General features: G+C 36.0%; 1 protein-coding gene across 1 annotated transcript; it reads right to left on the bottom strand.

Moving 5' to 3' along the window:
- Positions 1–15939: 15939 nt before the first annotated feature.
- LOC108679872 (BTB/POZ domain-containing protein 6) lies at positions 15940–26064 on the bottom strand. Its single transcript, XM_018168603.2, has 8 exons — positions 25527–26064; positions 23047–23240; positions 22486–22534; positions 20099–20200; positions 19519–19655; positions 18962–19226; positions 17140–17283; positions 15940–16721 (listed from the first exon to the last, which is right to left on the bottom strand). The coding sequence occupies exons 1-8, from the start codon at positions 25689–25691 to the stop codon at positions 16449–16451; spliced, it is 1329 nt and encodes a 442-aa protein (XP_018024092.1). The 5' UTR covers positions 25692–26064; the 3' UTR covers positions 15940–16448.
- Between the last annotated feature and the right edge of the window lie 1029 nt (positions 26065–27093).

The raw sequence follows: 27093 nt of genomic DNA, 5'->3' as shown, positions 1-27093 counted from the left end.
ATATTAGACCTAGATAGAGAGGGCTCCTATACTTAGACCGAGATCCTATATCCTATATTAGACCGAGATCAAGAGTTATATAACAAGAGTTACATTATGCGAATAAATTCCTCATGAAATTAGGAATTTCCTCACAAATCGCGGAAATTCCTCGAAATGAGGCAGTTAAAATGTCTTCCCAAACGGGTTGCGGTTATTGATCTTGATTTTATCAACGAAACGAATTACATCATACGCATTCATCCATCAATGATTGCCCACTTTCCTAATTTTCAATTTTCTAACACAAAAACACATTGAAATACAAAGTGTATGTAAACAGAAAAGACTAAGTCAGATTTTTTGCATTATTTGGGCCAGTGTTTTATTTTAAAATGTAGAGCTTTGTAACACGATTTATTGCATTACGGAAACCCGTTTGAGCCTCCATATAAAAATCGAGTCTTTCGACATTTTTCAAGGCATGTTTATAGGGCATGGTCAAATGCATGCATTTGTGCAGACACGCCTTTATCGAACCAGAGGTGTTGGGGTCCCAAGGGCATCTTATAGACGCTTGCCCAGAATGTGAATGGCCACATTCCGATACAGACTCTGATAGATCTAACTCATCACAAAGTCCGACTGCCAAAAGCAGCTCCTAGCGTTCATTTGTAATTCACATTCTTCTTCCAGCCGAAATGTTATTTTTTGACAGATTGCACCCCGCATGCCGCGTTCTGTGTCTTGTATTGAAGTGCATTGCCACACTGTTCTCCCTGCATGCTGCCACGTGTACTCACACTCTTGTCTGAAATTATGAATTTAGACATTCCTGCGCTGGGATGAAAATAGGTAATCAGCGAAAAGCATCTGAATAAGAATGAGAATGTTTCCTGTATTGTGATCCACTCATTTGTTCTCGATTCGAGAAAAATAATATGAATTTTTTTACGGTGAATGTGAAGCTGATCGATGCACTGATAAAACTGCCAATACCTAGAAAAGTGTGAGAACTATTTTAAAATGTTCCGAACATTGCTACTCGCAAATTATTTAATGGAATAAATTCATTGTGGTAAAAAGCTTACCTGAATTTATTTATTTATTATTTATTAGTCCCAATTTTTCAACTTGGTAAAAAAATAGTTACATTGTATGTACACGCAATTGTGAAAAATTCGCGCTGAGGGCCTGTGATGGCTAGAAAAATAAATATGTTCCCGAAATGCATTGTGTAAAGGAATAATTCGATGTAAAATTTGCAGAAGAAGTAATCGTAACCATAAAAGACCATTCGAAAAGGAAAGTTAAATTATTTACAGAATTAACACATTCGCAGCAAATTTGTTGAACGCCGTTTAGAATAACCGTGCACCGTGGAGCTGCAAGAATAATGCACTTACTAGGGACTACGTTTCTCTTACTCGTGTAACTAGTGTGCTGTCATATTTTACATGAAGGTTTAGTTCATATAGAAATATATACTGAGTTTTCTAACTTATATTTCACCAGCAGTCAAGTGCACTTGCGTTGTGCAGTGTCGTAGTTCTCACTAGCCCGGATGTAAACGTGAATAAATGAAGCCCAGAAAAAGCTGAAAGACTATAGTGCGGCGAGCTCTAAAAGTAAATGGAACAATCAATACTATAAAATATGATTATCACTGATTTATATAAATTGATACTACTAATCCCTAACGATATAGCTCAGCAAAGCCAGAAGAAATATACCTGACTGCTTTCAGTCAAGTAAAATTACCTTACTGCTTCTAATACAAGTATTTTTCAATTTCATTAATAACTTCAATTCTAATTCATGATCCGTGCCCAGAAATGAGACCAACATTCACTAATGTGGTTATCGAGTTTTCCCGAATACAGAGTCCGTAATATCTGTAATGACGCAGGCTCTCCTGCAGCGCAGTTTTCTTTCTTCGCTGCAATAAGAAGACGGTAGCGAATATCGATCGACCTTGTGCTACCGACGTATTTAACGAAACTCAAGCTAACTAAACTAATCTGACTTATTTATTTTTTTGTAAGCATTCTTGTTGGTATTGGGATGTCATTTCAGGATGCGAAGAAATCGAACTATGCAAATAAGTTTTAACGAAGTATTGCAGAAGATCGTTATTTTATACACATTTATTAATATGCTTTAACTACTGTATAAGGTTAAAATATTACTCTAGCTATAAAATAAATTGAACATATGGAAGTTTTATTCGTTCGTTTAACCTATTAACTAAATTCACGGAAATTTGAGCTACATACAACAGTAAAAGATGCTTAATTAAACTCTTAGCTAATTTGATTGATTCAGAATTTGTGTATACAAAATACTTTCTTATTGATAAATGTCAACAAACGAATAAAGCATCATAATGTAGCAATCTTTGGAAGCAGTTAACATGTTTATTTGAATTGTGAACATGTACTTTCTGAACTATTTTTGCCGTAAATTTTCCGTTGCCAATTTCCAGCACCAGCAGGCGTCAAATTACTCAGGCGACATCTGACACAAAAGTTTAAAAGTTATCAGACGATATTCTCTAAAGCAATATCATTGGAAATTATAATATGAACTGCGCACATTTTATGAGCTCACTTCGTGGACGCATTTGTCAACAGGTACGAGGTTGACAGAAGCGATAGGGTGAAGTGAAGCGTTAAGAGAACGAAGCTCGATGTCATCTAAAAGGATAATGCAATCTTTTAGGAGCGGACAAATAGCCTCACTCGGGTACCGCCTTCCTGTTTTTTTAGTCATGGTCATTCAATAGTATCGATGCTAGTAATGGGAAACTAAATAATGGTTTTTGTTCATTAGGAACCCGGAAACTAGTTTTGTTATTTGAAGTTTCATCTGATTTTGAACTTTTGCTGGAAAATTAGTAGTAGTACAAGAAAAGTTTATTCAAATGTAATGTAATGTATTACGCGTTTCGAACATTTAAAGACTTCAGTGCGTTAAGAACTTTTGATAGATTGTAGCACGGTTCGGAGAAGAGTGTAATATTTTTAGTATCAGAAGTCTAATTTATATTTGGAGCTGCTATGCTTTCCTTTTCAATAGATAATCTGCTAAATTAATTTCTTGCCCATACCCAAGCCAAATCACTCGCATATTTCAAACCATTTGATGAATTTGAAATAATTTAAACGATACACCATCTTTATTTTTCCAGTAACTTCTATTAATTACCGAACATCCACGAGCAACAGAAATTCTGTATTATCGTCATGAAATCGTAATCACACTTACTCTTCATGTTCTTAAATTAATATTAATCTTATTGCTTCCGCGTCTTAAAGATCGGAATGCACTATTCTCACAATATACCACCTATCATCAAAACTTCTTAAAAAACTTGGAAGAAACTAAATTTTAACAAGCGTTAGATATTATTTTCCAATTGATGTACATTTTCCCTTTTCCCTATGTAAAGCCACCACCTGCCGGCAAAATTTAGGCGTATCTCAATACGCCACTTTATTGTGCAAAATTAAATGTGTAACTTGTTACTTTGTTTTAATCGAAAGATAGTACTTTGTTATGTAAATTTATTCACTATGAATAGGTAAAATCATTTCTAAGTTAGCAACACCACATCTCACTTTGATCCGTTGTTTAGCTGTGGTTCGAGTCCCCCGAGGACATGTTACCCTCACGAGCGAGAGGGAACGCTCAGAAAACGAGGGGAGAGTTTTCTATGAAGGACCCATGGGAGAACATCCTGCCTTCGTCGTCCAGGGCGGAATATTACATTTACATGCTATCCTGTTTTTCTATGCATTATTCCAGCAATGAAGATATACCGAATTTGGGAATAATTAGCCGAATTTCTGTATTAACGTGGAGCTAGTCACAATATGCAAACCAATTATTGCCTACATAAATTGAAGCCTTAATCCATTTGTATAGAATTCTTATCTCTATTACAATTCTCGTACGAATATTTTGAATTTTGGTGCTGGGATCGTTTTGCATGTAATTATTCCTTGCAAAAGATCATCAAGTGAGCAAATTCTAAGCCAGCACAACATCTTAAACTTGGGTATTATGTAGAGCAGAGCTGCCAAATAAATGCACAAATTTTTCTTGAATCTTGAGGATTAAAATGTCAAATAAATGCACAGATTTTTCTTAAATTTATGAGCATTCTTTTTCATTTACCACTTACATTTTCCGCGCATATTTGTGCTTTATATTCAACTTATTGATAAATAAACTGGTGCATTCAATAACCTAAACTGGGAGTAGCAGGGAGCAAGTCTGCAGGATTACCTATCCTATATTTTAATAAAATGCGTTTAAAAATTACTTTTTAAAGACAACACTTCTAAAGAGGCCAGTGTCTCTGGTGTTCCTAACGTAAAATGATTTTCTTTTTTGTGTTCTAAATATTAAAAAATATATCTATATAAAAAAATTATTATTATAAAAATTTACATTTTTTAAATTATTTATTCTGTCCCTTGATTCAAGCATTGTCTCCAACTTTATGCAAGTGTGCAAAATTTTCAGCTCGAATGGACTGGCAGAGTGTGTTAAATATTGATTATAAGATTTGTGGCAGGCAAACAAACAAACAAGAAGTGAAGTTAAAGAGAAGTGTTGTAAAAACAGCCTTGTTCCTCTCATTTCATTTCCGATTGATTTTTTATCCATATATTTATAAATTACGAGTTGAAACTTATCTCATTTACAGCCGTAATCTGAGATGAATCTATTATACTTGCTGGTGATGTCGGTGGCAAAGCGAAGGATAACTCCAGTGAATGTCGCAAGCCGACACCAGAGTTAATTTGGTAGCATGGCCACGGGGTTAATGCATTAACCGTCTATGCTAGGTTATTACAAATTCCTTTTAAGGAACTGCTCAATAAATTTTCGAGGATCCTCTAGCTGAAGCACAACGTTTATGCACACTTATTTGCGGGAACCAGCAGAAGAAACCAAGTTGATGTGATTCAGTCAACGCCTGCGATTTTTTTCGAGTTATTACGTTTAACAGACTCGAATACGACTGTTGGTAACTGCCAATTCGCAACGTTGAGATTATCAAAATAAGTTTAACTGTCAATACAACATGTGTGTAACATGTTTTTCTGGGTAGGGGGCAGAATGACACTTCATATGCTGCTGAATGAGTGATTTCGTTCTTTGTTAACTCATTAATTACTTTCTTACACAATTAAAGTAATTTCTTAGAAATACTTCTATATGTTTACTTGAGTGAAAAGTTCGATATTCTACTTTTGAATTCCTAGTTTTCGAAAACATTTGTAAAAGAACCCGTTAGCGTGGCGCATGCATAGCATGCAGAATTAAACTATAGCTAATCGATTTAGTTTCAATTTGGTGCTGGCTATTGAGTAAAGAGAAAGAAATATTTGGTACGCGTGTTTTTATTAGTATGGTTCATTTGACCGTTATTTTATACAAAGTATATTTGTATAAGAACATGTTCACAAATAGAATCAAATTCACGTCATGCCCAACGATCGAAATGATTGACCTTACTTATCAGTCATAACTTTTGAGCCGTACTAATTTTACGTTACCATTTTTACCATTAATTCTCCAGAAACCAAGATTTTACCATTTTCACAATTTTTTACAGATAAAGAATTCAATAAGAAAGAAAAGGAAAATTGCTTATTGAAAGCCTATGTAAACAAATATACGTAACGCATATTTTATTTCCTTTTTCAAAATTAAGTACTTTACTTCATTTTTTCTTTGAAATTAAGTGCGGAATATGAATATTCCTGACACCTGTGATGTAGAGGTCGACGATTTAATGAACGAAGCCGATGTTGCACTCATTTTCGACTCTAGCATCTCCCAATGCGAAGGTGCATGCATGTTTCATTAAAGTTTGAGTCGTTTTTTACAACACTTCTCTTTAACTTCACTTCTTGCTTGTTTGTCTGTTTGTCTGTCTGTCTGTCTGTCTGTTTGTCTGTCTATCGATATTTAGCACACTTCTACCCGTCCAATCGATCTGAAATTTGGCAAACTTGCGTAACGTTGGAGACAATGCATGAATCAATTGACAGAGTAAATGATTTTATAAAATAAATTTTTTTTTCGTTATTGAAAAAAATTAAAAAATAATTTTGTCTGCTACAAATCTTATAATCCATATATAACACAGTTTGACGTGTCCAATTGATCTGAAATTTTGCGCAATTGCATAAAGTCAGAGACAATGCATGAATCAATTGACAGAGTGAATAATTTTGAAAATTTACAAAATTTTGATATCTTAAAAAAATTGTTAAAAATGCTTTTTTTAATATTTAAAATAAAAAATTCATTGTACATGTGTAACATCCAAGGCACTTGATTGTTCAGAAGTGTTGTCTTTAAAAATAAATTTTTAAACGCATATTATTAATTTTTAAAAACTTAAGAGTTTGATTGAAATTTCATTCTGTTTGGTATGACTTTGAAAATGTACATAATTTCACAAAGTTACGAATAAACCAGGGCCTATACTTTCAAAAAAGTTAAGAGATCGTAAGTTCATCAGCCAATCATTGACGGCCTTTCAAGCAAAATCCACCAATCATAGATAAGAAAATAAAGCGTAAGTACTTACGTTCACTTAGCGAGTTTTGAAAGTATAGCCCCAGGGCGTGATATTACGAATAATTTACGAATAAACTATCATTTAATCTTTAAATGCTCAATCTCACATAGAAATAAGAAAACGCTAAGTGCGTCAGTATCAGGTTATCCAAAGACCCCGGTACGTTGGCCTGTGAAACGATGTTTATTCGCCTAAAGTCAATGGGTTTTGATGTGAAACATTCAACCTTGTTTTAAATTTTTTTCTCCGTAGTGAAGATCTGCGCTGAAACTCAATAATGTCAAGTCATTAAAGAAGGTATTCGTCTGGACCAGCTCTGCGTATCCTCCTGGCTCCAAACCAATCCATTATGCCAACGTAATTTGCCTCTCTTGAAAACTTCCCCGAATTAAAAGAACGTTGCAGCAAAAGTTCAACAATCATATTTAGGAGACCAACGTTAAACGTGGTCGGCTCAGAGACAAGATATACGGCAGGCCTTTCTTTGAAAAAAAAAAAACACGGCGAATAAATTTGTATCTATGCCAGCAAACGCTAAACGGTTTTTAGTTCCCCAATTCCTCTTCTTATTCGCGGATGACCTTGCTCTTTTGGATCTCACAAAAATTTCCCCAGCCTTTCTTACAAATGAAAAATTGGAGAGGTCGAAAAAAAGAAATATGTGTTTTTTGGTTGTTTCGTCTTGATGGATAACCGGGATCGGAAGTGGTTTTGAATTACATTTTATCTTCTACCTTCTCATATGAGTTTACTAATAGCTTTTCCACAGTAACATTACAATAAATGATATTTCAAGAGTTTTATATCTATAAAAAAAAGACTTATTCAATTTCATGTGTAGAATGAATAAATTGTTTGTTCTAATTGTCATTTCGGCCTCCGCACGAAACTGGAAAAGCCTCAAGATTTTAGCGGCTGTTCATCACAGGGGCATCTGAAGCAGCGCTCTAGAGACGTGCTCTGGGCTCCGCTCAGCAGAAGCCTGCAACACTGCCTTTAATTTACCGCCTTCTGGCTCCCTCAAGTACTCTGATTAGAACTTCTCCACTCACTTCTCGAGTATTCAATTAGGAAACCAACTTTGGCAAGTTGCCACTCCGCAGCTAATTGGAAAAACACGTAGAACACCTCGGTCTCTTCAAAAAATACTCCCAATGGGTCAAGAAAGATATTTGATGTTGATTCAGCCTCATTAAGTTAGACGAAGTAAATCTCAATTTTATGTATTATTCCGGCAATTTTACAGCACATTACTTCTTGTTACTATATAGAATCTCTATATAGCGTTTCGAAAGGAACGGTGTATTCTTTGGCCAATGTCGTTGATCAGCGCGGAGGCAATATATAAGTCCGTCAACTTTTGTCGCTAATTTCCTTTAGTTAAGAAATTTTAACACTGCACAGGTATATTGCAAATTTACAATCTCATATATTTGTGCTTCTCAAAATTTACAAATTAGGAATAAAAGTGCTGTAAGCATTTTATTTTGTGTATATGGAAAATTTATTTGAATGTTAGTACTTCATGGAATGTTCATTTTAGCTCCAAAGAAACTTGGTTTTAAAGTCATACCGAAATCATCACCCTGTGATTGATTAGATGATTTATGGAAAAACCGTACAAAACTTTTCTGTCATTGATCCGATATGTCCACTTGATGTATAAACTTGAATTGATAATTTGATTATTATTATCTTTAAATTTCTGTGTTCTTCTAATAATAGATTTCATGCTTTACCTACCGAAATGGTTTTTCATCCAATTGGAAGAGAACGAGCTCGTTACATATTTTTACTCGGCCTTCTTTTGTTTGAAGTTAATTGAATTGGCGGATAAAACTTCATCCCGACCGCCAGATCTTTATTTAAAGCAACGACCGTTCCATCTTGGTATTATTCTCCTAAGAAGATTGTAATTGCTTTCAGGATAAAAAATCGTCTCGTGAAAGCGAGTGAACCATTTTTAGGGAAGTGCGAGTTTTTTCCAATAATACACAATCGCTGAATAATTTCAAGTTCATCGGGTCTCAAGAATTTTCTTTCTTAGAATGACTTTGCGATATTAAAGCTGTGGTCTGAGCTCTTCATTAGGACTCCTGAAATAAAGTCTTTCATTCTCTGAGAATTTCACATTGGGATTGAACAATAATTTCTTTATTGCACGTTTGGACTTAATTTGATATACACGTTTATCAGCAATACAAAATAAATTCAATTATTGATCCGCGGTAAACATTCAAACGTGATATGGATTGTTGAATTGATAATATTGGAGGATAGCCATTAAAACATCTTTCTTAGGCAACATTGTTTCATTGGGACTTCGAAGTTTTGGCCTTGACAGTAAACGTAAGAAATGTGCAAGATCGACCGGACGTTGCGGTCGTTCCGCACGCTTCTGCGGATACTCGCGGTCGTTCGTATCCGCTGTGCGTCGCTGGACCTGTAGATATTGGGCTCACCCTGCTATCAATTTAACACCCTCTGTGGTTATTTCTGCATTTACTAGATAATTAATTACGCTTCTTCACACAGTGACCCCTTTCAATCCGTTTTGTTAAAATTGTCAATTCACTTTCGTTCGTACGACATATTCTCAGTGGCCGGTATTTCACCATAAAATAGAAATCCAATCATGTATGTCATGTATGCAATCTGTATTTCTCAATAACAATTCCAGATTCTTAAACTACGTTTTAACTTCTTAAACGATTTAACAACAAAACTTTCCCTTTTTTCGCTAGGCTATCAATTAACCGGGTACATTAAATTTCGTTTATTATTTGCCCTACTGCATATTTACAGTATTTGTTGCATTAATAGAGCGCTAGTTTGAGAGCTCGAAGCACCCAATCTCACTGCGCTTGTTACTTTTCCAGAACGATTAAGAGTAATCAAAACATTGATTTGTATTTCTAAAGTTTCTTTTGTCAAACAAATGCCTGTTATCTTTCGTTTAGGCTATAATTATCTATTTGTTTACTTAAAAATGTAACAACCATATTGATTATAAAGTAATTGGGCTCCTCAGCGCAGCAAAATTTTCTATTGTAAGAGGCAACTATAGCTTATCGTAGAATCAGGTGGTCCAAGCTAATGGTGTTGCTCACAACCTTGAGACGAGTTAACCAAGAGTTTGGGCGGGGCGGGCTGCCATCATGAGTGTTGGTAAACAAAGCGCTTGATCTGGAACAAAGAACTGCTCGCCTCGTCCAACAAACCGCCGCGTCACCCTGACTTAGCGTTCCCGGCATCCCACTTGGGCTCAACTCAGGTAGATAGAATAAATTATTAGCTTTTATTCTTTATAAATTAAGATGGTGTCATGGCACTACCTCTAATGCCGATGTGAAATAATTTGTTTGGCTGCTACGTAGGTTAGAAATCACTTTAAAGATATCAATTCAACATTTTTAAGCAGTGTGAATGCGCGTATAAATATTGGACATTGCTCCGCTGATGAACACTAATATGCACTGGAATACGTATTGGGTGATATGTATTGGATGAAGGGTAACCCCAATACGTATTGGGTGATACGTATTGGGTGAAGAGTAACCCCAATACGTATTGGGTGAAGCTTCTTCACCTCACTACGTTAATGCTCTTAATATTCTCTCTTGTTGAACGACTCTCGTCGCTTCCAATATATAATAGTTGTGCGCAAGCCCCTTCTTCTTTAGGGTTATTCTAAAATTCTCTGGCCATGTCCAAGCGAATCTATTTTTGAACTGGACGTTAGTTAACATCAGCTTGGATTTAGGAGGGTTCCATCAGCTTACGCGCCGCTTACACTGATGGCGTCGTGAGGTGCGACTTTCCAAACCACCGGCTGCGTTGCTGGGTTGTCGATATGATAAAAAATTTTTATTTTAATGTGGCGTTGCGGATTATTCTGCCGAATTTTTGGCATTATTTTCTGTGTCTAGCTACGCATATATCAAGTTTCAGATGTGCCCGTTAACTGGTTCTGGCTATAATTTATAGAGCACTGAAATAGTTTATGCTTTATAGGATGTCTTTCATAGTACTTCTAAAAAGTCTTCTTTGATGCTAATTTCCGAAAAAAATGTCTCCTGAAAGAAGGTTCATCACGCTAGCGCTGTATTCATACCGATTTACAGTTTACTGATCTATTTTCACAGTACACTCTTAATTTCTTAATGAATTGAAATTTAATTTGTCTGAGATCTCCAGTTGATGCTGAGCTATTACTTCATTGTTTTCTTCCGCCTTTCAGAGTAAGACTTCCAGATCTCACATCCCATAAAGCCATATAAACGTAAAATATATAATAATAATAAACAGCGTTATACTTCGCTGCTTCATACAGCAAATGTCGTCTCGTGATTTAGGTTCGACGCGAGTATTTTTTAGGTAGAATTGTTCGACAGTAATATTCCTGCACGGCAGAAGTCGGATTGTTCAGCGGAGATATAAAAATACAGAATCGCATAAATAATATTCGTACAATTACCAGAGATCTTTCGAGGAAAATTTACGAGCGAATCCCATAGAAAATGGTGCATAGCTCAGAGGCAGAGGCCAACGAATATGTACCGAAGCGAGACAATGGCTCACAAGTCGCCTTCCTTATATATTATGTCGGGAGGTTGCAGAGATGGAAGTGTTCCGTGCTTTTGGCGTCTCGGGGGAACATGGAAGGGCTGCTCACACTCATGAGTGACGTGTTACTTTTTCTCCGCCTGATAGAAAGTGTCTAAGGAAATTCGAAATGCATGAAAAAACTAATAGTCAAATAAAATGCAATATAGAATTCATTTTTATTTTCATTTCAAAATTTCTCTGCCATATTTGTTTTAGTTTTGGCAGTTGGTGAATGAGAATTTGGACTTCGGAGTGTTTTTCCTGTTGTAAACATATCTTGATAGAAATTAATATACATATTAAGGCATCAGTGATACAAGTATCGTTTTTTCACCGGATGCAGGGATAGAAAAAGGCTTGGTGTGGCCGTGTGAAAGAAACCAGTGGCAAGGTAATGCGATCGTCTTGGGAAGCGCTCCAAAGTGCGCCGGCTTTACACTGCACTGATCACAGCTGGTAACTCCTTGCTAAGAAAATTCGCCAGCTGTATTTTGTAATGCAGTTAATGGCCGGTTACTCTGTACTAAGCAAATTTGCCGACTGTATCTCGTATAAAAAACAGCTGGTAACGCTGTACTAAGAAAATTGGATCTTAAGCCGGCTGGATCTTATTCAGTTAAACTGTTAAAGTCTTGTAACGCTGTACTAAGCAAATTTGATAGCAGCTGGTAAGGCTTTGCTAATCAAATTTGCCGACTGTGTTTTCTTATGATCGCAGATTCTGGGCGAATATTTTCACTTTTTGGATCGGAATATCAATATATAGTAGTAATATTGGAAATTATTTTGATGCGTGTCAAAACGTTTTGAATCAGTTCTGCAATTCGTGAAATACGGACGCTAATATTGGACCATATATTATTTATTTTAACACGTCTAATATATCATTATTTTTTAATAATAAGTATTGTGGCTTATATCATTATTTTACGTGCAGGGGAATATATGGTATTAATTTGAAAACTATAGCATATTTATACAGTGTCTTACGATCTTCAATGGAAGGAAGCAATTTCTTTCAAAGGAATGAACTGCATGTCGCTTCTAGCAAACATGTGAGATTAAAGTATCATTCACTTGATTCAACTTGGCAATTAGTTTCCAATTTGAACGTTATAAAGATGCTCATAATAACCTGATAGCTGTCGCACTCAATATGACTTGCACTACGAACCTATTTGTTACTCAATAACTTATGTGTGTTTGGAAGAATAATTCATGCAAGGTCTTATAAATTGATTCTCAACTTGATTGTGTTATGCCTTGTGTTCTTCTAACGTTCGTCTACCACGTGTGTATTTTTAATATTCATTGAAGAAACTGAAATAAATAATATAAAATAAATTTTTGACTGCAAGCTCTCAATTAATCTGGCAAATGATATTCTAAAAATCCTAGCAGTAATTTAACCCTCCCTGGAAAGCTTTGAAACGATTTATGAGCAATTGAGCATCAATAATTAAATACGTTTTGTATCTTACTAGAAGATTCAACTTATCGACGTAATCTTTAAGAAGAGAAGCGAGCGCAAGACAACCTGGACATCAAAGCTAGCCTATTGCTGGCCTTCAGGAGATTCTGCTCGGCAGTGATGCTGTTGACCGAAGCTTAGTCTAATTGGGTGTAAATCCAGCTACCGTGAATACGATTCCTCTGCTGAGCTTATTTCTGCATTGAAACAACATTCAATTTATTCCAATCCTCGTTTTCATTTATGTTTACCTACACAAATTATGTAAGTGTTATATGATTCTCGAACGCTCTTTCAGCTTCAGATTCTCTAAATATTCAGAGTAACTATTTCCCTGATAGCCATTATTTAGTTAATAGTCAGGAATTGTTTGAAACTATAACAAGCTTAATTTCCGCTCTCAATTGAAAAACGCGTTCATTAGATTTTGTGACCCGCAATCAGTTTCCACTTTTACGAGGGCTTTGCATATATACGTTCACGAAAACTATTAATAGATTTTTCGAGTGTTGTAGCTTCAGTTTTAAGTGCCAAATATCTCACGTGTAGACTGCCCTCGATCAAAGTCATTTATGCCAACACAAGCAAACAGGAATAATAGTTCTATTTGTTTCATCAAAATTAAAACGTAAAAATTTCGCTCAATGGATTTCTGTTATATTATTGTCGCTGTCCATATAATGAAGCTCATTATTATCTTCAACCTCAAAGCACAAAAAATATTCTAACTGGCATAATCAGACTATAGGTATAATTACAGAGTGATCGAGGCTGAATTTCAACATAAGGTGGTATTTCGTGACCGCGAAGCTTCTATAATCGGACCAAAGGTCATCGTCACGAGACATGCTGTATAAGTTCATCAACTAAACAGATATTGTTGCATTTATTTGCAAACTTGAAAAGTTGAACCTCACGGAGAATTTTGTGGGTAAATGTCCGGAGCAATCATACTCGGGATCTTGAAACAAGTGGCGTGGAAGTTTTTAACAAATATTTAACATTTAATAACAAATTCCGAAGCATATTAATCAGGGAATGAGGCTATACTTTACAAACAATATTGTTTAGCTGCTCTCCTCACGTATGCAGATGAAGCTCGGCTCGCTGCAACATCACAACCCAGTTTCCCAGTTCATTAAATTCTGCCAGGCAAAAAATATTCTTTTATTTACAGACAAAAACGAAAATCCTGCGGTATTGTTGTGAACAGCTGTAAAAACTCTGTATCCTTTAATCTAGGTAGCAATCCGGCAGCTTTCCAGCAGTTTGCGGACGACCTGGGCCATGGTGGAACAGTGAAAACCAGAAAATAAGATGAAATTTTATGATGAGGTTAGAAAGGCGCCTCGCATGTCAAACGAAATGGGTGCCAAATTCAGTGTAAAGTGGATGAAACTTATGTAGTTCAAACACAAGCTCATAAAGTATTGACCATAAATAATAATCATATGTTTTTCACATCTTCTATGAAACATTGTCCGCGAAAGCTGTCACAATAGTCATTGATTTGCTATGGGCCGCTTATTCGTGATTGAGCAGTAATTGTTCTTGCTCGCCCCGTAGAGCTCGCTACTGTAGCAGTCACTGCATCTAAATAATGAGTTGGATCGATTGAAAATTTTGTTTCGTAGCTATCGGGAGATGGTAAAAACGTGTAAGTTTCAGTTAAATCAATTAAAGTTGATTCATACACGGTTTACTTGTACTTTATCTGGTCGATAGGCCATTTCATGTATAAATAAATATACCTCGCAATTTGATCACAGGGCGTGGGTAATGATTTTCGAAGCCTTGTCACCTTTGCCTTCTTGGTGCTGATATAGCCATCGTTGTTTGAACACCAGGCTTTTGGGTTGTTCTTGCACTTTGGAAAACTTTCTCCTTTTACGAATTCACTTCCAATTTGCTCCGTGGTAGATAGCAACAGCATTACAATATTTATGTAGATTACTGCTCTGTAATTTTTGGATTTAAGCGTTTTATCATTGCATTTCATGATGGAAGCGATTGCCTACTCACAAATATCTTCATTAAAACTTATGATTCAGTCCTAAACTTATCCGATCGTTTGAAGTATTGTCTCTCTTTCACATAACAAGCTTCACATAATTATGGAAGATTTGCATCCACATTTTTATACATCTGACAACTTATGCTTTCACTGGCTGAGACTGTTGCAGAATTATTTTGAGAACGAAGCCATTCCCAGTTGTTTGCTATATTTTTTAGTCTTCATCGATTTTTGATCCACCAGCACTCTTTAACATCCATATTACGTCATTTTACTGTACATTAAAATTCGAGAAGAAAATTTATGTTCTGTTCACACGTGCCATTCTCCTTGTAAAGTTTTAGTTTATCTCATTTGCGATAATAAATTTTATGAACTATTGGCACGATTTTGATTGCTGAGTAATCATATACTTCTACTCGTTATCAATGATATGTGCTGTAAGTGGTGAAAATTTTATTGATCATTGGCGTGCGCTTCCCTCGACTGGTTTCCCTCAATCCTCAGCGGCAGTACCAGAAATATTTCCTCTCATCCGTCATTTCAAGCACAGACTCCGTGATTGATGCAGGAGCTCCGGCCACGGAGAGAGGACGCTGTACGTCAAAGGATCCGTTCGAACGTCCTTGGCAAACTCCAGACTCGGCGAGCCGGTACATAGATTTTTTAGCGTCTTTACTTGTTAGTTGAGTTAGAATTTGAACGGAATAATTTTTAAATTCTGGAAGAGGTGAGTGTTTCATGATGTTGAACAGTGAAAGTCGAAATAAATTATGTTATTATTAGATGTTAATATTAATAATCTAATTTAAAAATTCCATGTGATTATTATCATGATTAGGAAATAATTTATGATTTTATTTATATGGATTGAGTTGTTCACTCGGCAGAGTTGAATACGTGAGAATTCGGTTACTTTTTAGAATATACTGAAGGCAGTGAAACTTTGCAATAATAATTGACGGACGAAACATAAATCAAAGATCTGCTATTTTCTATCCTTCTGAAGAGAATATTTGACCTCCAACGATACGGTCTTTTGCACCATTTTTAATTCTTCGTGCAATTATTCGATTTTTCAAAGCGTGAACTGTTCAATAATAGGAACAAGTTATTTGGTCACAAATCATTGGTTAACATCGGGACTAAAAATTCCATTTCCTTGTTTTGGTTGATTTTTGGGCGTGATAGGAGCTTCCCCTGCCGGTTTGATGATATCAAATGTTATTAGGTTAAATAAATCTTTAGTATGTCCAGTTGTAATACGAAAAATTATGTTTATTAAGTTCAATACTGTAGTCTTCACTATAATGATCTTGATATTGAGAGGCTGACATGGGAATTGAAAGAAGATATGCATTTATATTTCGACTTGAAAATAACTTAGGTTTTATCATAATTAGATTTAATAGTGTGCTCTTCGATAACAAATAATCAATAACTAATATTATGCCTGAAGTTAAGCAGAGTAATGAGTGATTAATAAAGTATTAAAATCACTTAAATGCGGCCATAGCATCAAAGTTGAGTAGGAAATATTAAAATATTTAATTAAACTCGTCATGCGAATGCGATCAACTATTACACAAAACAAAAATGTAGGCAGGACGGATCAAATTTCATAAGCAATTAATTGTACAAATTTCTTCAGTGATGGCACTGCGTAAGCCAGTGGACAATTCAATCATTCTCTACCTTTCAAAATTACATAAACTGCATTATTAGGACAAAAAAATCTCGTTACAAATCAGCATAATTATTTAAACGTATTCCTAAATGAAGGTAATATCTTGAGGGAAAACACCTGGGGCCAGCGTAAAGGTGATGCCAGCTTCAGTAAAAGTAGCAGCTTTGTGTTCTGCTCCGAAAATCGACAGCCCTGAGCCTCCTTTAGCTGCCGAAATTTTAACCAAATATCCAACGCTTTCCCGTAGGTGAGGCGGACTTAGGAACGTCGCCGTCACGTTCTGGCAGTGAGGGTCGTTGCTCTGGCACTGGCTTGAGCTTAGCACAGATTTCGGCGAATCTTCTCTTGATATTTCCAGCTGCAGAAATTTTTTGCATTATTATTATTACTTGGTTTATTTTCATTCACAACTACAATTGCATGTTTTTCGACTTGGAATTTAATGTGAGAATTTTTTTAGCACGTCATAGACCTCACATCATATCGTTTTATTAAATGAGGTCATATCGATGAGGTTATATTCGATGAAGTCATATTAAAAATCATATCGTTATATTAATTACATATGCTATAAAAAATCTAAGGTCAAGGATTGTTCGCTTGTGTACTGATACAAAATAGCTTCATTAAATTATTTTAATAAAACAATTAATTTTGCAACCCAATTAGAATCAATACCATAATCTCATCATCCCTCAGAAGAATTAAATAACCGAGTATAATGACCCAAATATGATATTCAAAAGAAAGTTGGCTAATATCTGACGAATGCTGACATCAATCGGGGCAGAGGAATTCTCGACGAGGAATTTGAGGCCGAGCAGCACGACGTTGTCAGAGACCGTGAGATGAAACTCAAAGCAGACGCGCGTGAGCCACGATCGCGTCACGCCTTCACACACGCACTGTCTCGTGCGCTCCTGAAACGCACGAAATTACATTAGTGATCGTGTTGTACATAACTAAAACGAACACTTTGAGTTATTCATATTATCATTGGTTGTTAGTCTGAACTACTATAAATTTGATAATCAGTCAATGCTGATAAATTGTCAAACTCAATGGTAACATTGCAATATAGTGCATTGTCATAGAAAAACTATAATACTTATTGAGTAGTACCTACTTAAATAACAGGCATGAGTTACTGAGTTGTATTAATAAAAGTATAGACATAGCAATTGAATTAATAATAGATAGGTACTAATAATCATACAATCATGAAAATTAGAACTTTCAATAATGAAATCCATAGACACTGAATGATTTCAATATTGCCCTATCAAATTAGATAAACGTCCAAGCAAAATGGAGTAAAAAGAGTTAACTCCCGTGCGGCAAGTTTTTTTATTCACCATTTATGCAAAAATATTACTATATATCATATCCATAAATCTCGAATTAACCTGGAATTCAGCAGCAAAGAAAATGCAACTAAAATTGAATTCAAGATCGCTTCAAAATTCATAAATACATCTATCCATATGTGGACAATTTAAAGTGGATCCGGACTAAAAGCGCTATTCAGACTAGGTTTCCGTTAACAAATATAAATGGATTCCAAAATCCTCAAACAGGCAGCACCTGAGATGAAATAAAATATTCAAAATCATCATCGAACACATGTTTATGACACATTTCAGCGTGAAGATGCGCAACGGGAAAAAGCGGATAAGCAAGTAGATTTTCAGAACGATAACTCGGTTTTTGGCCAATCTTATATAAAAGTCGCACGACGTCATTCCGACGCACGCTTACGCATAATATTCGCATGCATGTATACTTGTAAACTAGGGAGTTGTACCGTTTGAAATTGTTTATATTTTTTCGCCACATAACATAGTGATGTCGGCTCTGAAGTGTAGGCCTGATGTGGCCTGTCGCCGATTCTTTTCCATTTCGTGCCATGTTCATAGAATCTAAACTCGTGTCATTTGACCGGATCTTTTCATGACTGGCGATAGTTTGAAGAAGCCACATATTAATCTTTTAGGTTGCTCTAGCTATTGTGTAAGTTTTCTCGCCTGTATAATACTGCACTTGCCTTGAATTTTAAACAAGTATTGAAGCTGATCCCTGAAAACTTTTAATGAAATTATGATAGATTTATTGGCATTATCGTTGTTTTCAAATCAATTTTAATCCATTTTTCTCTGACAAAGAATTTTTAGTATATCGGATCTCTCTAACTTGCTGTTTAGCCAAGAAAACCTAATTATAGACCTTTCATCGTTAAGAGGGTAAAGCATTTTGAAATTAACTTCGCCAGCCTGTGTACTCATATCGTTCTCTCAACCATGCAAACAATGTTCAACATATTATCAAGAAATTTCTAGCCCCGATATTTTCCTGCATGAAACTAATCTACAATCGGTTTTAGCTTATAACTAATTCAATGATCAGTGTGAAAATTATTAAAATTATTCTACCAAATTATAAATTTTATTGAGTAATCTGATTAAGGAAAATTCAATTATATTGATTACTGATGATTGGAATGATGCCAAAAAAATGTACATCAATACATAGTTGGGTTGTAGCAATCAGCTCGTACCGGACTCCTGCTTTTCGCCCTGCTAAGAAGGCAAATAAACCGACCTTGGTGATGAGCTGAATCCTGCACTCCCTCGAAGGATTGAGTTTTACACCGTCGACGTCCGCCACTGAGACGTCAGGCAAAGCTATTTGTTTGAGGGCGACTACGCTCTCGTCTGACGTTAGCACGTCAGCCACTAGAACGTTCTTTACGAAATCTTCCGACGTCATCGTAAAAAATCGAATGTATGGAATCAAGGGTTCCACCTCCCGCCTTAAATTTTTCGCTGTGCAGGTGAGCCCTTTGGGTTTCAATTGCGCTTTACCCCTTTGGAAATAAAATAATGATCTAATACACATCGAAAAAAATAGTATGACACAAAACAATATCATAATTTCAGTTTATATACAACATTGACTCTCGAAGCAGTAGAGGGTGCTTCGTTAAAACTCTCGAATAATTACGTGGACAGTAACTACCAAAATCAAAGAGCAATCTCTGTCTGAAATAATTTCATTAGCAGAAAGCATGTGAGAAGCAGCAGATGGTATAGGCACTATAGGATCTCGTTCTAGTAAGCGTCGGGACTTCGAAACTTGCGAGATATATGGCAGCTCACCAAGACACGACGGCGTTGAAAATTACTACTTCTGAGCTGACGCTGAGAGGTTCTTTCAGAAGCGATGTCAGGCAGTTGACTGGCAGCTTCAGTAAGGCCGGCGACGTCAATACTGAGTTGCCGTTATCATTAAAGACCTGATACACAAGACATTAAAGACCTGTTACATAAGACATTAAAGACCTGATACACAAGACATTAAAGACCTGATACACAAGACAATAAAGACCTGATACACAAGACATTAAAGACCTGATACACAAGTAAGAGAATCCTAACTTGGTTTACACAACTTCGTTCCCTGCATTCATCGTATGTTTGTTTCACAATGTGTTCTGAATGAAATAGAATCGGAATCACACTTTTTCCATGAAAAACTTTTGATAAATAGCACAATATCGCTTATTGATTAAGATAATAATGTGTCTACGAAGTAAATTTTTAAAAGTTCGTGGTAAAAAAATTATTTGGAGGCATGGAATATTATACTTAAGCAAGGCTAATAAATTGCGAAATAATTTTCAAGTTTAAATTACCTCCGAAATTAAATGATAGTAACTAATATATTTGTATTAATTACCTTTCGACATAAGGAGAAGAGGACATCGTTATCCGATCGAGTTGAGACCAGAAATTTGTAGAGATTTAAAACATTGTTACGTTTCACCGATGTTCTCAGGTACTGAAAAAAATACATCAAGTAAGACTCCTGCCGTATTTTTTCAATACATGAAGTTTACACAAAGAAATGCGTTATAACGTACAATTGGTCGGAAATTTTTCGATAGCTATCTATGAAAGACATACTTTTGTTGCCGATTCATTTTGTACTTTATCTACGTCATTTATTCATTTGCCAATAATCATTTTCCATACGAATTGCTGGATGAATTTTTGAGGATTCTTAATGTTTTTCCTGCCTATTATTATTTCGTTACTATGAGTATGGAAGAAAAGTTATCTGAATTTTATCCACTAAACTACTTCAGATCCTTCGATAGTCAAAGAAATGAATAATGAAATATGGCATCCCAGGCACCTAATTTAACTAAGACTCCAGGTGTACGTGCGACAGCTGCAGCTGAACTTATGTCAAAATTCATTTATCATTATACTAAATGTTTTTAAATTTATCTAATGCAAGATTCAAATAAATATCTGATACTCAGTATGTAATATTTGCGATGTGGAGCACATGTGGTTTAAGGCTTTTCAAGTTGCGATTGTGGTTTAAGGCTTTTCAAATTGATGCAGGATTTACTCCGAGCATCATAACTCGGCCACTGCTAGATGTACTGAAAGTATATGCTGTTTACAAACAACCCATATCACAACCGCAAAACATCAATAGGGGCTAGCAAAAATAAGCTTCTTATAAGGACGATCTTTGATCCTATTAAGTGAAATTATTGGTAAAGCGACCGTATTATTATAATATTTCAATTTCTTGAACGACCACGGGTAATTTCCCGGACTAATCTGTAGCCTTATCACTGCTATCCGGCTTGTGTTGCACGGAAGCTGCTTTTGATCTCATTTAGAACTCTATTCAAGCTGCGAATCCGAAGAATTTTAGAAGAATGTTTATTTTATTTATTTTTGTAAAAGTGGTAATACGCTTTTAGCAAATGGACAATCTTCTCGTATATAAAAAGAAGACACTGAGGCTTTACTTTAAGAGAACGAAGCGGCTTTAGTTAAACAGAGGGTTTTATAGTATTTTCAGGCACATCTTAAACTTTTATAATTTGTTATATATGACCGTAGAGTAGGTATATATTGATTAATGAGTATTGAATAAATTGATTCGTCTACTAACGAAAACTTCAATTTTAATTAAATTAGCCCAATACGAGAAACAAGAAACCTCAATAGGGAAGAGAAATGTTTGCACAATAAGCGTGAACTATGAAGTAAATGATTATTTACGGTGAGAAAAAGGGCGCAGGAAACCACGGGGGGGGAGGATCTCTCGGATCTCTCACGGGACTGCGCGTTGCAGAACAACTTGCCCTAATAGTAAACCTCGTAAGCCTTCAAAGACAAAGTAAACCAGTGCTTTGGCCGACACAGATTGCTAAAGTTGCTGATTGTCTTCGTTCGTTTCCCTTTTCCGTTGTGCAGAATGACTCAACCGAAAGAATCGCACGACTTCAGATCTTTTCTGAGCTTTACAATGGAATGCGTCGAAAACTTTGAAAAATATCGTTCCCCTTCTTCCACCTTTCGCAGCTAAATTTATTTCTTCATTCAAAAGTACTGCTGAATAATAACTTTTTAACAGAATATGTTAAAAATACAATATCTGTTAACAAATGAAATATTTCCAGTTGTTTTATTAATGTTTCACAAATTTTCTGGATCTAAATAATTATGTTGATAATCCATTGTAGGTTGGGAAATAATTTATTGTTTTTAAATTGACTTGGAAAAAAAGCAGGACTCAATTTTTTGAAGTAAGATCTACCGCCTAATCTGCAAAACCGCCAAAAGTTTGTAAATGTGTTGGTCCCTCGTACGGTCTGATGTTCTCTGGTAATGCAATCTTTGAATATATTAGATCTAATTAAATTACTCAAGACACTCAAAAAATTAATCTGTATTTTTCTTTCACTTTAAAGTTGAGTCATAAACATTATTTACATGCTTTAGAAGTACAAAACAAGAGCACTAAATTAACTTTATCCTCGCGAACGCTGATACGATATCAAAAGCAATGCAAATGAAACTGTCATAGTCATAGCAATGTCGAGAGATTTCTTGTACATGGCTCTCAAACAATATTTGTGGTCTTGTGAAATACCTGATTTCTTCTGAAATTTACTTACAAGATATTTGTTTTGAAAATCGTTTAGTTTCTAAATTTTGGTTCTTACTTTTTGTGCAGTTCTTAAGCATGCAGTCACAAAAATTAATTGCTTCCTATTGTTCATCGTGTTTAGGCTTCGATTCAACTTTGATACTCACCTTGAGACAGCAGTCATATGCTCCTCCCACCATGTATTTTTCCGATAATCTGAAGATTTAAATAATATATGCAATTAGTTATCATTTAGTTTATTCTTCAAATCATTATCACATGTTATGTTCCAGCAGACAGGCTTGGTTGGTCAGATAACAGATCATCCTGCTGAAGTTCTGTTTACTTCTAATGTGTATATCATATAGATGATATAGTACAGGTTCCTAAAATTCTTCAGAAAATATTGTCAATTTAAATATAGAATGTCAAATGTATCGAACCAGAAACATTCATTTCCTGATTTTATATAATTTGGACTTTGAATAGGAAGAAATTCATAAATTCAGGTACATTGCTTTGAATGTATCGCAATTAATTTATTATCTGATAAGATAATAAATCTCGATATACAATTAGGTCTTTGTGAACTTATTAGTTCAAACAAATGATATCGTTGGTTGTAGTCTGTGAAAAATTTCAGTTAATACGAAGTGAAATTTCTAATCTTATTTCGACAAACTTCACTTGAACATTTAGAATAATTCAAATTCAATGCCATCACTCACTCGAGAATTTGTAGTGCCAATTCCAAGCTGTCAATGTCAGTTTTGTCGCAGTATATGTGCTGCATGAGCCAGTGGAAGCCAGGCACGGGATCGCTCCTTACACCGATGACGTCATCACTTGAGGCGTAGCGCGTGTCGATCACGAGCATCTCCTCGAACACCTGACTTCTCGTCGCGAGTATCAGGCGGTGTAACTGTGGACCATATAATAATCATATCAAGAACTTAAATAATTAGTTCGTTTAGATCGCAGGTTAACCAAAAATATAAAAATCAAGGAAAACACCAAATGCATTCTTCACTTCACCCTTGACGCCTCGACACGAGTATCAAGCATGTAACTGAGGACCATAAAATAATCATATTTGGAACTTAAATCATTAGTTCGTTTAGATCGCAGGTTAACCAAAAATATAAAATCAAGGAAAACACCAAATGCATTCTTCACTTCACCCTTGACGCCTCGTCACGAGTATCAAGCATGTAACTGTGGCCCACAAAATAATTATAACAATCTCGAGGTCCATCGGGCGGAATAATTGCTTATAATACAGATCAGACTCCTCAGTAAAGACCATTTCGATAAATATATGATAATGATAAGGAAGAGATAGATGTAAATCCTACATGTTTGGGTAGCTTTGGGGCAGATATGCCATTTATTTATCAAGTTGTGTGAATTAGGAACTAATGTTATGCGGGATATGTTGTGCGGTTTTCCTGCTGGACGCAGGTGCTATGTGCTTGCAACTTTAGCCTGATGTAAAATAGTATTTTTCACACTTTATATATATATATATATAAAGATATATAATTTATCATTCCAATACTTGTGGTTTCGGCCATGCGGACCCTAACATACGAAGACGGAAGTAATTAAACGACCTAGAATATGGTAAACGGCACAAGATATGTTTCAGTACTCGAGAGACTTAGAGTAACCTTACACTGAGTCGATCGATGCTAACGTAGAATGAGCCGAATGCATCACAATCTATCAAGTAAAGGTGGTGAGAGCGAGAGAGTTACGGTAAAACATCAATAAAGGTTTACAGAAATCAAAAAATTTTAGAAATGGCAGATATTGTGAGCTACACGCGCCAGCTAATGATCGATGATCTTTCAGCCCGGATCCTCGCTAATGATTAACTAAGCCCTACTTCCAAAAAAAGATGTTTTGATTACTTATTTTTTTAGTATTCTTTGAAGAAGTACGGCGGCTTAAATAAACGCACAGCGCTGCAACATGACGAATGGACAACGGTTTATTCGTGTTTTTATACAAGACCATGGAAATTCTACCGGCCATATATATATTTAAAATTGTCATAATTACCAAGATCCTCATAAATATTAATCCTATGGCAAGCTGCTTTTGAGTACATGAAGCTTAATGATTTTCAAGTGAGACGCCAATGCTTGAGTTCGATTGACATCGCCTGATTTTCGTGACCGTAAGTGGCTCAACACTTCGACCATAATTTTCCTGTGCAGCTTTTACTTCACAGGACATTGTTTTTACGAAGCGAATTGCATTAACTTCGCGCTCCAGTCAACGGTCCGGTCACAGAGTAAAATTCTCGGGTCTCTCATGCATGATAAGATGGCACGCCAAAGCGTGATGGCTTCATTAATATGCTCCTCTGCCACTGGAATTTCATCACTGATGATATGAGCGTTTTTCCATCGTCGGGCTAGTTGAAATTAATTGCCAATGCTCTTTCAAATCATTGGTTGGTGTGGAGCTGGGATCAAATTAGTTGCGGGCCATGACGTGGAAACGCTCGAAATTTGCCACTGATTTGAGCTCACCGAGAACAGCGTTGCGCACACTCAATACTGAAGACTCTCCTTACGATCCCTATACAAATATATCATTCGCAGTGTCCAATGAGCTGCCATATAGTGGAAACTGCAATATTGAATTTTGACTGCTGATTGAAATAGAATTTACTGGTGCACTTTGAGCAAAACCATTTTCTTGAAATGAGCAAAATCTCATCAGAAACAAACCACTCTTTATGACAGCTTTACGTGAGCTGATAATTTTGTAAACTAAAATTATGCCTACAAATCTCCGTCAGTAAGCTTATTACTGACTCGATGGACCGAATTTAAGAAGGAATTTTGAAAACATTCGTGGTTGATTCCATGGCAGCATTTGTCTTGCGAAATTCAATCTAAATCGGTACACAATCATCAGCCTCGATGTACCCTTTACTAGTCACTGAGTTACTAATCTTAATCTAAATCTAATTGAATGATTTGATTTCGGACTGAAGGTTTTCGAACAGAAGTGCTTGATTTCATGATTTATTTAGTTAGTGAATTACACTTAACTCACTGCATGGTATTGAGGTTTTGTATACATTGAAGCATCAATGTTTTGAAGGTTTTCTATTTGATTGAAGATAAATTGTTGATGGGCTCTTGAGATGTGTCAGCGAAGCTGACAATCAATTAACTAAGTAACAACTCACTCTAAATTGCCTCCCGTCGGGTCCAACTGCGAAGGTAATGTCCGAGAGCATTCCCGTCGAGAGCAGGAAACTTAGAACCTGAGACGAGGTGTTCAGGGAGTCTTGCCACGGTCTCTTTCTTGCGGTTTCATCAGCGAACCGAACTACTTTGCCACTCCCGGACATTGTTCGAATTAAATTCTAGAGATTCCAGTTAAAGAGAAGAACGCGTCTCTTGGAGGGGGTGTGGGGTACTTCAGCTCCTATCTCTCCATGGGGATCTCCTAACTGCCAGTCCTCTGGTGTCTCGTTTCTAAGCCATGTCAACACTCTGTAGGACGACCAAACTTTTGGCAATAGATGCTTTCGCCACGTTAATGATCTTAATATGGGGAGGGGATAATGTGGCCGATCTGTCAGTGTGAACAGTTTCAATAACTCTTCACCAATTAATTTAAAAAAAATTAATATATTATCGAAAGAGTTTCACTGTTACAAGTATCAATAATAAAACTATCACATATTCGTGGCAGACAGAACTTCACTTCGCACCACAAGGTACTTCCACGCACTGACAACGAAGCACAGGAACGGTTAGCACCGTTTGGATGCGAATCTTATCTGATACAACGAATGTTATCTTATCTGTCATTCGCACACGAAGTACATTCTGTTGTGATCTTTGACGTGCGGTTTAACTACGTCGCAGCGGCACGAATTATGTTATAATTAATTACGTAATCTTTGCAGATTTTGGATCTTCATTAGCATCGTATAGAGATTTAAAAATATAATCCTGCTTTCTACTATATAAATTATAGAATTTTGAGTAACCCCACCATGTTTCCTCAGTCTAACCCTAGATAATCCGTTCCATGTATTCGAATGCGATGTTATCACAAGAAATGACCAAGAGACTGCATATGCGTAGATGTCCTGCAGTGCTGCGAGAAAGAGGTTCCCCCAAGCAAAGCCGACAATAACGCTACGTGACATTCTTTTAATTGGAATCTGTCGAGCTCGTGCCTCCGAAAACAGTTCGGCGGGAGCGATTAATCAGGCTGTCCGCGCGATGGATTGTTAACAGGGACCGCAGGCTGCTGTGGTCCTTGATGCTGTTCGGTGTAGTCAGTCCTTCACTCGAACAAACGTGGCTTGCTCTGCCGCGAAATTTGTGAATATTTTGCACATTTATCTATATAGCTTTTTTTACAAACCTCTATCGTTTTTCGCCTCATTTGATTCGTGATGAGCCTACTATTTTTTGATTCTTGAAATTTTATGCTAGTATTTTTATAGTTTTAGCTATGGTCCTCATTTTTTGAGGAACATTTGCCATTAAAGTATTTTGCCATTTTTATCCGCTAAATACTTATATTTCATCTGCAAAAAAAATTCTGATTGAAATCATTCAGAGCTCAATATTTAAACTATCAAAAAAATCATCATACCAATGCATGGTGAAGCAAAGAATGTTTAGGTGTAAATATAATCAAAATTCACACCCATCAATTAATACAACTTATCATGTCATTATTGTGAAAACTTCGCAAGTGTCTTGTTTCAGGTGCGATTATTTGTAGAACTC

Source organism: Hyalella azteca, unplaced genomic scaffold (assembly GCF_000764305.2).
Source record: "Hyalella azteca isolate HAZT.00-mixed unplaced genomic scaffold, Hazt_2.0.2 contig11639, whole genome shotgun sequence".
In the NCBI taxonomy this organism is placed as follows: Eukaryota; Metazoa; Arthropoda; class Malacostraca; order Amphipoda; family Hyalellidae; genus Hyalella; species Hyalella azteca.
Note: the sequence above shows the minus strand (reverse complement) of the source record. Positions and strands in the feature narration are given on the sequence as shown.